Below are 11,877 nucleotides of genomic sequence, written 5' to 3' on the forward strand. Positions count from 1 at the left end.
TCCTATCCGATGGACTCAACCTCGACCTTGACGTCGACCTCGACTTCAATCTCAATCTAGACATTTGTCAAAAACCGAAAAATAAATTTGTTAAATACTGAAAAATAAAAATAAAAATAAAACAATATTTTATATGAAAAAAAAAAATTAAAAAAAAAATATTTTACGTCGAAACAAACGAAATTTCACCAAAATATGGCTTGAATACGTGTTTGTTACCTTTTAGCAAAAGTAGGGTTTGACACCGAACAAATTAAAAACTAAGGGACCATTATGTACAAAATCTCTATCAGTGGCGTTTCGTGCCCTTTTAACACATTAAAGTTTAAAAGTTATTTGGAGGTACTTTAAACTTTTTATCTTTGCAAAAAAAAAAATTTATCAGATCATTTTTTATTTGTTTACAAATCAAAATGACCCAAGCTTGGACCGAAAGGAAAGCCCAATGACACGTTCCCCAGATGATTGGCCCAGGCCCAAGCTACCGACTCTATAATCGATTAATCGAACAAAATATCAACCATTTCGCGCTCTCTCCCCCCTCCTCCGCTCTCCTCTAGCGCCCAAAATCAGCCCAAAATCAACTCAAAACTCCATTAGTAAATTTAACCTAAACTCAAATTTTGTTCATACATGATTTTATAACCCTAATAGTGTTCGTAGTTTTTTCTGTAACCTAATGTGTGGTTTTATTTCAGATTTCGGATCTCCTCTCTCCGCTCTCCTCTAGCGCCCAAAATAACTCAAACTCGATCGGTACTCAGAAAAACAACTGTTGTTCGTACATTTTTATAATTGTGTTCGTAGTTTTTTCTGTAACCTAATTGTGTTGTTTTATTCCAGCTTTTGGATCGCATCTGCTAAAATCTAAATACAGTAAGTGATCGATCTGACATTTTTATTACCGTATTTGATTTTATGTTTTTAATTTTAATTCTTTTATGAGGATAGTTTCGTTGTTTTTTCTTGACAACCAGGTTCTTTATTCTTATTATATATATATTATTCTCATATATTTTTAGTTTTTTATTTGAATATTGTTGAAATGTGTGTTTTGTTATTGTACTGCCTAATGAAATAGAGAAGTCTATAATGATAGTGCTCTCATCATGAACACACCAGTCATGTCCACATTGATTGGATCAAGTGTGTGGCATCAATACAAACTCAATCCAATGAATGAGGATGAGGACTCCCGTGAGAGTGTCCTCATCATAAGTTTTTTTCCACTGGTAAATGTATAGAGTTAGAAGGTGAGAACTTAATACTGACCTCAGCGGTTGCAATGTAACTAGATTAAACACAACAGCACTCTAAACAAACAACATTAAAGAAAACAACACTTATTTCAAGAAATATATTTGCCAATTCATTTGAAGGATCAAAATGTCTATAAAAACAATAAATAAATTAGGCAGTACAATAAGAACACAATGACTTACTTCTTCTTTTTATTGTTTGGATTGATCATCTTCTTTTGTGGTTGCTGCTTCTCACCATCCTTTCCACCACCATCACCATCAACTGGTACAAGGCTTTCAACACAAATATTACCTTCTACAAAACCCTCTAAACCACGAATTGGAATATGTTTTACTCTTTTCCTTCTCAAGTCATACCAGAAAAGCCTTGCACTGTCAAGTTCCAAAAGTACTTCCCCACCGCTCTTTGAATAGGCCAAAGGCCTCACAAAATGAAATGACCCAAACATACTTGGTTGAGCAATAGAAAACAATTTAGTCCAAGACTCCTTTACTCCATACTCCTTCATCATCCATTTTTCAACTCGGCCTCCAGGATATTTACAAACAATACAAAGGCAATCTCCTAATGCAACAACAAATAAAGGAACAATATCCTCATCCAAACAATCAGGTTTTGGAACCAACCTGTATTCCTCAACCCCAAGATCAAAAGAAGCTATCAAACTGGCCGTATCCGAGTTGGGTTTTGGAGTCGCAACCCAGTGCGGAGCCCCATTAATGGTGATACCAGGCAAAACCCTGTGTAGAAGGTGATAAGGGAAATCTCGAACCCTTTGCCATGTATTTGATTTTAGACTATAAACCTTAACTTCAGATTGAAATGAATCGTCATCTTTGCCAACAAACTGTACCATCCTCACCAACTTGTAGTCATCACTGACAGAATCATACCCTAACCCCAAAGCAGTTAAATTGATAAGGACATCCAGATGGGAACTCAACCTGTGAGACCGGTAGCTTCCGGTGTTTTCGAGTGGAAGGTTTCCATAGTATGACTTCGCTGTGGAAAGGGTTGCACAAAAGAACCAAGCCATCGAAAGAAACCAGCAGCTCAGTTTCTTCTTCATTCTTGATAGGATTGTCAAGCTGTACAGCATGATCGAGAGAATCCAAGTCTATGGAGTAAAGGTTTTCAATTCTAAAGATGAAGCTGCGATTAGTGTTGGACCTGTTGGTTTTGATCGATCGATTGAGATGCGATTTGACGAAATGTGGGCTGTCGATCAGAGCACACCATGATTTCAATACGCATCTGAACTGCAGAAGGGATTTCACCGGTAATCGTGAGAGTATGTCGGCGATAACTTCCACTGGAATGTCTGACATCTTTAGGGTTGTGTGCGTGTGTGAGGAGGAGAAGAGCAAATGAAATGGAAGAAGGGCGTTTGGGGTTTTGGAACAAAAGTGGGGTTTTTTTGAAGAGACTAAATTAAAATAGATTATCTAAATAGAGGAAAAGAAAAAAAAAACAATATATACCGGCAATACAATACAATCCAATCAAATAATCATTAAATCTGTTTGTAAAAGAAAGAAAAAGGTCAATAATAATTTTGAATTAAAATAAAAGAGATTTTTTCACTATCATTTATCATGAAAGTCACTATAAATTATCATTTTATGTTCATCAAATTTTATAAGCAAATCAATTTTATTTTTTATTTTTTATTTTTTTGCTGACAAGTCTTTTAAAGTGTCAACAAATATTGTACTCTCTGTCAAGACTGTCATATATCATCTGTCATACTGAAAATTAGGAATGTTTTTCATGGCCAAGCATGATTAGATTTGTCAACGAAGTATTCAAACCCAAATCTCTTCCCAAAACCAACGACACTTTTTCCAAATACAAGCTCCTTGGCGCTATGATTTAAATCGATTAGAGAGAATGAGATCCACAATAAAGAAAACAGTACTTGCTTGGTAGAGATTTTTTTTTTTTACTTTTGTAAATTTTTTTTACTTTGTCTTAAGAGTATTTTAAGTATTTTATCATTCAAAAATGTACTTGTATGCTCAATTTCAAAATGTATGAATTTTTTTATATGCCCATCTGGAGGAATATGCTATGCTTCTGTTCTGACTTCTGTGCAATTATTCAAATAGTATGTGTATATATATATATGCAATGGCACAGAAAGATGATTCTGGAGGGATATAATCTGACAGTGATGTTAATGGATAAGTTGTTAAAAAATGTAGTGGGCTACATGGGAAAAATTGAACAAATAATTCTAAATTTGTTTAACTAATATAAGTATTGCTACATTGTTGTTTTTAATATTTTATTTTTTATTTCTTATGGTTATCCTTGATTAGGATTATTAGTAGAAAATGTAAATTGCAACCCTATTTACTGATAGAGAAATTATTTATTTATTTTTAGATGTGGCAGATTACCAAATCTATTAGTCCTCTACTAAGGGCAGCTGGTTTTCAAGATTCCCATTGCCGCACAGATGAGAAATTTTCTGAAAGAGTTCACGTTGAATACAATTCAAGTGTACTTAAGAAGGTAAATTTTTACCCCCTCCTTTTTCGTTCTTTTAATTCAGTGTATAATGTATATATATTTTACAGATCTTGTACAATCCCCAAGGGAGACTTCCGCCAATCTCCTTTGGGAATGAAGTGGAGATTTACTCCACTCATGTGGAGAAGGATGAATCCACTGTGCATGATCTAGTGGGTCTGGCCAGCCTACTTTTGCCATGTTCTCTGGTCGGTTATTATGCTGGAAGACTGATTTGCCGGAAATCTGGCCCAGCCATCAACTGTAAGTTTTTTTTATTATTTCTTTTTATTTCTATCTGTTTGTTTGAACTGTTTTTATATATCTTATCTATTTATTTTTTAGGGTTTACATCAGGGGCAAGGGGTCTGCAGCTTAAGCATGTTATAGGTCCTGTGCTAACTTTGATGGTCTTTGGGTATCATGTTCATCAAGAACAAAGAACAAGACCATAAAAATAAAGCGAAATCAAGAAAATGAAGAGAGGGGCAGGCTCTATGTGTCAAATCAAGTTGCAATGATTAATCTAATGAAAGAATTCAGAACCAGTATGGAATTATTCTATTCAAAGCAGGTATAAACATAAATTTTTTTTTTTTTTTTTTTTTTTTCTTCTCTTTCCTTTCTACACATTTGGATTACTCCTTGTGACTCCTCAATGTGCAAGGTTGTTGATTGTCTTATGGGAACTCTGTCAATTTGCTGCAATGCTGCACCTTCACTCAATTGATTATCTCAAATTGTCTTTAGATCAATATTTTACTAGTTCCTGAAACTGCGACAGTCATGTCAAGTAGAGAATCAAGTGGTCTTTGAGCCTTTTATTTGAATATATGCATCAAACTGAGTGATCGGATAAATCAGGATTTCAGGCACTCAACCTGAAATTATTAGCAGGCCAAATAAACCAAGGAGGGTGCTTTAATTCCTTGATTTAGTATATGCTGATCTTTCTTCTTTTTTTTTTTTTTAATCATTGTGCCTCGTAATCTGCTTTGCTGGGAATTTTTTAATGCTATTTCTATATGAGTTCATATATATTTTATATGCTTCGATTTTTACAGTTGGGACAACCTAGACTTGGGTCAAGTGGCTTGCATTCGCCTCTATTCACACCATACAAACGACCCATTCTTTCTTCAAGTGCAAATGATAGCGGGTTTGATATGCCAGCATATGGGCAAGGATTCTATGACTCTCCAAATGGCTTTCATCAGTTCCCCAAGTATGGATTTTTTCATGCTGGAGCTTCAAAATTTCCAGGTTCACATATGCCCAAACATTATTCGCCTCTGTCTACACATTATAGAACCTCCATTCCTTCTCCTCCAAGTGCAAATGGCAGTAAGTCTGATCTGCCAATGTATCGTTGGCAAGGCCCTCCAAATGGTTTTTATCAGTTCCACACACAGGTTTTTTCATGCTTCTTTGCCAACTCGAGCTTCAAAATTTCCAGAACATTTTCTGCCACTATCTACACCTTATACAAGCCCCATTCCTTGTCCTCCAAGTGCAAATGATGGTGGGGTTGCTAAACCAATGTATTGGCAAGGATTCTATGCCCCTCCAAATGGTCTTCATCATGTGCCCAAGAATAATTTTTTTCATGCTTCTTTGCCTACTGAAGCCTCATTTTTTCCAGGTTCAAATTTGCTCGAATATACTTGTCCTTTAAAATTGGTTTATTTTCTTGTTGATGTAATACGGATCAAATATCTCGAATTCTTTGTCTCCAAAGCACATGAGCACTTGATTCTCCTTGTACTGCCTTCAGAATTGCCAAAGCAAAAACTGCATTACTGAACCACCATTTAGCTGCCATTTGAACTGCTACTCTAAAAGTTAATGATTCTGCCATTTGAGGGTCTGCTACACATTTGAGCCACCTCGCAGCAGCTCTTTTAATACATCCATTTACATCTATATAATGATACCTCCTCCCTCTTGTCTTTTAACAATATGGTGCATCAACATTTATCTTTATCTATTTGTGATCTGAATGTTTCAATTTTGCCAACGATTTGTCATATCTTCCTGTCCAGTGACACTAGTTTTGAACTCTTCAAACTTCCCTAAATGTTCAACGACTGATCTATTGCCTTGGTTGTGCTTTTCCTTCACCTTTTCACATCATCCACCATATTATATTGAGTTTTCCACAAATACCAGCACTGATGTGTAGAAAAACCTGAACAATTTTCCTTTGTTGTCCTCTCTTTCCATTTCTTGTTTTTCAGAGTGCCTCAACCAATCCATCCAGACTTGCCTTTCCTCTCACTGCTAATCACTATGGAAAAATCTTCCATAAAAATTCAGCAATATTGTATCTCTAAAGCAAATGCTCTACTATCTAATTGTCCTTCCTTATACACATGCTCTGCAAATTGCTTTTTCTGGTATCCCCCTCTATTTTAAATTCATAATGTTTCACTGTTGATATAAACTTATTTTGAGTAGAGGATCAATTTTAACAAGTAACATATGCTGAGTGTATTTTTTATTTAGGGAATGACCTTGTGCAATATCTTAAACAATCGTTCTTTGTGAAACTCTCACTGATTGCGTGAATTGCATGTAATCAATCAATCACTTTGCCATTCAAGCATCAGCTACATGTTGGAACCACCTCACAAACACTCTTTTACCACATCTATTTGCATTTCTCACAATGATACCTCCCCCTCCCACTTTTGTCATTTGACAATATGCTGCATCAACATTTATCTTCTTTTTCATCCGCAAGCTGGATGTTTCCATTTTTTTCTAGTAAAACTAGTTTTCAACTCCTCAATTTTATCTGGATGTTCATAAACTAAACTATTGTCTTTGTTCTGATTTCTCTTCCACCTCTTTCCACTATACACCACATCATTTTAGCCTTCCAAAATTGCCATCAGCGATGCAGATAGCCACCAACAATTTTCTTTTCTGTTCTCTCCTTCCCATTTTTTTTTTATCTGAGTTGCCTCCACCAATCCATCCAGATATGCCATCCATCTTAGTAACTTCTAACCTTAATGAGGAAAGCTTCTACGGAAGTTTTACTGGACATCTTATCAATATACGCTCTGCTGGCTCATTTTCCTTTCTACATACTCTGTGTATTGCAATCCCTAACACTGGCGTCATTTTTTCACTCTTGGTTAAAACTTGTTTGAGTAGAGGATCAATATTAGCCATAATAACATGCCCTGGGACAACATATGATCTAGGAAATCACATTGTGCAATATCTTACAGTCTTGTCTTTGTGCAATGGTCACAAAATGCATGGAAAAATATCTTGGTATTGTAAATTAATCTTCTTAATCCATTATTCTTTGAAAAAAGAGGAGTAAAGAAAAAGAAAAAAACACAGCAGACTGGAAAGCTTTCATTCTGCATGTTGAATAGCATACACGATACATAGAAATTAGCATTAGTGCAGTTCACACAACATTTTTTTTTTTGATAAGTAAGTGCAGTTCACACAACATTATTGGCCGGACTCTTTTTGTAGTTTGCTTAGAACATATTTATCGTTTCCATGTTATATTTGTCTATGTCCTGACAGTAAGATCATTTGGAATGGAAGAACGTAAGAAAGAAGTTTCACAAGTCCCTTCTAATGACAAGGGTTTTGAATACATACTATTCCCGGAAAGTGACATCAAGGTGATTCTCTTTTTCTTACCTTCAATTTAATTGATTTCTGTTGTTGAATTATCTTATCTTACTAGTTTCTGAAACTGTGACCGTCACTGGTCTTTGAGTTGTCGGGCCTTCCTGACATTATTAACTGTCCGAATAAACCAAGGATGGTGCTTTACTTCCTGGATCATGTTTTTGAATCATTGTGCCTTACGATTGCTTTGCTGTGAAATTTTGTACTTATATAAGAACTCCTATGGAATGATAGGGGTCAAAACAGTCTTTCCTATGCCTTATGTGTATCTGTTGGCTGTTGTTTTAAGTTTTTTTCACCCCTATTATTCCATGAGATCAGAATCTAAAATCTCTGTTGCTTTGGTGTTCATATCTTCCTTTTTTTCCCTTTTAGTTGACTGGATCTCTGTTTCAATCTCGCCATGGCTTCAGAGGGCGTGAAAGGGGAAGAGGAACTGGGGTAATTTGTTTTTTATTTTTATTTTATTAAATTAAACTACAGATTTATGGCTTTTAACCAATTTGAAAATCTGATACTTTTATTCAATTTCCTTTAAATTGACAATAGGTGTTGGCAATACTTATGTTTCTTTTATCCTAGTTAGCCTTTAGTTACTCTGAAATTTAGATTAGGTTTTGAGTTAATAAAGGGATATATTATAGTAATGCTCACCCAAGGATTTTAGTTTTTTCGCAGCCTGAAATGGTCAGTGATGAAGTTGATACCGAATCTTCGAACTTTGGGATCAAGGTGAGGTGGAGCTAAATTGTGATCTCCATGACGTTAAAATGTCAAATTTACCATCTCATGTCCAACGTGTTTTATTGTCCTGTGTTCAACAGTTCGTTTGCAACAAGGATGACTTGTTCGATTCTTTACCTTCCAATGCACTTGGTGGAAGGACTAGGTCCTCTGCTGCACAAATAAAGATAGACACACAGGTAAGTATTATTTTGGTTATGTGCTTTCTTTATGTATTATATTTTTCATATTCATCCGAACATATGTACTTGTTCAACGGATGCAGAGTTTTGGCGGGTTTTTGAGGTATCAAGGCAGTCAAGGTGGACGTGGGCGTAGATGGTGGTGGCCGTTCTAGTGGACTGTATTGTGGAAGAGGGTATGGTCACTCTGGGTGGAATCGTGAAGTGTAAAAAATCGTAAATGTTTGGATAGAAACTATAGCTCAAGTATCAACCAGAAATATACTCTTAAATTGTTTTTGAATTCCTTCAATCTCTTTCCCAAAACGAGGCTTATTTGATAAGAAATGTGACTTGAGTTGTTTAAATTGGGGTGGAGATTGTATTCCAGAATTAAAGGCCTTTGATCCCAGGCATGTTTGTACAAAGTTACATTTTCATTCTGTTAACGTATATGGATTGTGTTTGGTCTTGACACCGCATGATAAACCATTTGGGATTTGCTAAGTTGGGTTTGTACAGTGTACACAATCGATTTAAAGGGGTTAAATGTTCACATAGAAAGATGTACGGATACTTGGGTTTCAAGAGCTTGACCCATGTTTTTTACTTAGGTTGCACGTTTGGGAAGCAAAACAAGAGATTTCGGGAATAATGAATTTCCCCATTTAATAATTGGTATTGGACTTGCTATACGATAGGTACTGTTGAAAATTTGAGGGTTTTGGAAGAATTTTTAAATTGTAGTATTTAGTTCCACTGTGATAAACCTTAATTAGCTTGTACAATTGCTTCACAGAAAGCAAGAAATTGAAGAAGCCCACGACCTTATTTTCCAAAAGTGTCGCAAAATCAAAGGTTTTGTGTATTTATTTATTAGATTAAAAGTTAAGGGATGCGAAAGTTTGAAGTCGGGCTCCCTAGGACAACGTGGGTGCAATTGTATTGCTTGGTTATGAAGGCATTCTGGCAAAGGAAATTTGATTTATGCCTTCTTTTAAATCACCAAAGCTACACTCCTTTTTCTAACCTTTTTGTGAGGCATAGTTTGTGGAAATTTTATACATTTGGTAGTCAATACCTAAGTCACATAAAGCGGGAGCAAGAATAACTGCGAGAACGAAAGCGTGAAAGCGGCAAAATTTGAACCATACAATGTAGAATGAGAGTGAGGCCGCACGTGGAGTGTGAAAGTAGACGTACTTGAAGTAGTGTGAAAACAGCACTGGTTTAGAAAAATTCACAACTAGAAATGCTGAATGAGGACCTGTGAAAGAAATGTTTTGTTCATAAAATAATGGTTGTCAAAATTTAGCATTAATTCATGATTAGCTATGGGAGTCAAACCAATTTACTGTATATGTTGTTAATTCTTAGATAGACAGTAAAATTCTAAAAGCAGTAGCTTTTTGTGGAGAAAAAAGTAATAAAAAAAATCAATAAATGTATTGCATCTTGGAAAGTTGAACAAATCTAGGTTTTTTATTTTTTATTTTATTTATTTTATTTTATATTTGTTAGATTAATTAAATTAAAAAAGAAGATAGAGTACAGATGATTTTAGTGTGACTCTGGAACTGCATAGGTTAAAAATAAAAAAGACAAGCAGAAAATACAAAATAGAAGAAAACTATCTTCTTGATTCTCATCTCAGTTTGTACCTTCAATCATTGATCTGAGAGCGCCACGGAATAACATAAATAATAAATTTCTCTATAATAGATGCTATTTATGAAAATATCAATGATAAAGTGATGTCCCAGGTGGCTTGGAAAAAGAAGTTGGTATTTTTTAGGGCACCACCTTGTAATCGTAATTTTAAAAATCATGAGTGTAGCAAGTATGCAAAGGCCATAACATGCAAGCGAAGAGATAAAAGAATTAAGGTGATCAGAGACGGAGTCAAAATTTTGATTCAGGGGGGTACAGTACCATATGATAAAATAAAAAAGTTTAGTAAAAGAAAAAATATGGAAAAACTTTGAAAGAAAAAAAAAAAAAATAGATTTGTTTGAAGAAAGGAAATGCAATTCTCTTTCAATAGAATTAAAAAAAAAAAAAAATGAAAAAGAAGAGTAAGAAGTGAAAAAAAAAAAAAACAAAGAATAAGAAGGATTTTTTTGAAAAAATAGTAATTTTATAGGGTCATTTCGAATAATTTAATAAATTGTATGCCTAAAATGTAAAAACAATTTAATAGGGTATCATGGCTGAGGGGGCAGCGTTGAAAAAAGATATTTCAGAGGGGCATTTTGTATAATTTATTAAACTATATGGATAAAACTAAAAAAATCTAATGCCAGCATGGTCATGAGGGGGGGCACCTGTCCCCCCTAGGCTCATGCTGGTTCCATCCTCAAGGTGGTTATTTTATTTACGAAGTTTATAGTAACATTTTACTTTTCTACATTTGTACTCCACTTATCTTATTATTTTTTCACTCTAATTAAAACGACAAAAATATCCATAACTCATTAATCTAACACCTCTTATTTTAAAATACAATAGCTATTCTTTATACTAAAATTTTCATTTTTGTTTATCTTATTTATTTTGTTTAGTACCTTGATTTTTTTTTTTTTTTTTTTTTTTTTTTGGGATCATGTCTAAAAAGATAATTATTTGTTCAACGGAGAAAACTTATTTTTGGATTTTTTTTTTTTGAAGGGAGGAAGGGGCCTTGTCAAAAGCGAGAATTTATTCCCCAGATAGATTCTATGAGTTTTAAGCAAACTGTATTGTTGGAAAAAAGAGAATCAAAAAGCTGCTGTTTAGAAATAGGGATGGCAAAATCCCCATCCCCGCCCCGCCCCGCCCCGTTTATAGCGGGGATGGGGATCCTTTTAACTCAACAGGGATGGGGATGGGGACAAAGTATGAATCCCCACCGGGCCAGGGATGGGGTAAACTCATTCCGCCCCGCCTCGATTAAGTGTAAAGTTACTAAAATACCCTTACCCATGTTATTATAATTATCAAATTAGCCTATACTATATATATACCATAAAATGTTGAAACCCTGAAACCTTGTCCTAATAACCCAAGCAGCGGCCTCCTCTTTCCTTTACTGTCTTCTCTCGTTCTTCTCCTAAGAATCGACAACATCGGTTCTTCCGTTTCCTTCCCAATCTGTCTCCGACATCATGTCTTCCCCCTCACCGGCGTCGGTTCTTCCCCATCTGATTCCATATCTAAGTTTGTTCATCTGCATATGCAAGTGTGTGTATATATATATATATGTATATGTATATATTGATTTTGCTTTAGGGTCTTTCTGTAATCCAGATCTCACTGAGGATAAGCATGTCTTCTTTTTTATTGAAGAAATTCTTGTTCTTGTTCTTGTTTTGATTTGATCTATTATATACACACACACACACACACACACTGAGACACAAATCTATTTTTTTTTTTTTTTTTGGAAAGTGGTTGAAGAAATTCTTGTTCAACCTGTCTGTGTGTGTATATATATATATAAAATAGATCAAACCATTTTGTTTTTGATTGAATTGTGATATTTATTTATTTATTT

General features: G+C 34.8%; 1 protein-coding gene across 3 annotated transcripts; it reads left to right on the forward strand.

Annotated features, from left to right (window-relative positions):
* Positions 1–534: 534 nt before the first annotated feature.
* Positions 535–8,817, forward strand: LOC132302885 (protein decapping 5-like). Of its 3 annotated transcripts, none has more exons than XR_009480967.1 (10): positions 535–599; positions 699–756; positions 844–876; positions 3,652–3,780; positions 3,846–4,041; positions 4,123–7,430; positions 7,816–7,881; positions 8,108–8,172; positions 8,265–8,363; positions 8,450–8,817. XR_009480967.1 is itself a non-coding variant. In XM_059799875.1 (10 exons), the coding sequence occupies exons 6-10, from the start codon at positions 7,344–7,346 to the stop codon at positions 8,519–8,521; spliced, it is 378 nt and encodes a 125-aa protein (XP_059655858.1). In that variant the 5' UTR covers positions 610–756; positions 844–876; positions 3,652–3,780; positions 3,846–4,041; positions 4,123–4,351; positions 7,330–7,343; the 3' UTR covers positions 8,522–8,817. The 3 variants fall into 3 exon arrangements, 1 of the variants encoding a protein (XP_059655858.1); XR_009480968.1 differs by lacking the exon at positions 535–599 and having other exon boundaries at positions 610–756; positions 4,123–4,351; positions 4,842–7,430; XM_059799875.1 differs by lacking the exon at positions 535–599 and having other exon boundaries at positions 610–756; positions 4,123–4,351; positions 7,330–7,430; positions 8,119–8,172.
* The last annotated feature ends 3,060 nt before the right edge of the window (positions 8,818–11,877 follow it).

The sequence above is a fragment of the Cornus florida genome, unplaced genomic scaffold (assembly GCF_030987335.1).
Source record: "Cornus florida cultivar Cherokee Brave unplaced genomic scaffold, ASM3098733v1 CherokeeBrave_3.0.0_Hap2_Chr04, whole genome shotgun sequence".
NCBI classification, from domain to species: domain Eukaryota; kingdom Viridiplantae; phylum Streptophyta; class Magnoliopsida; order Cornales; family Cornaceae; genus Cornus; species Cornus florida.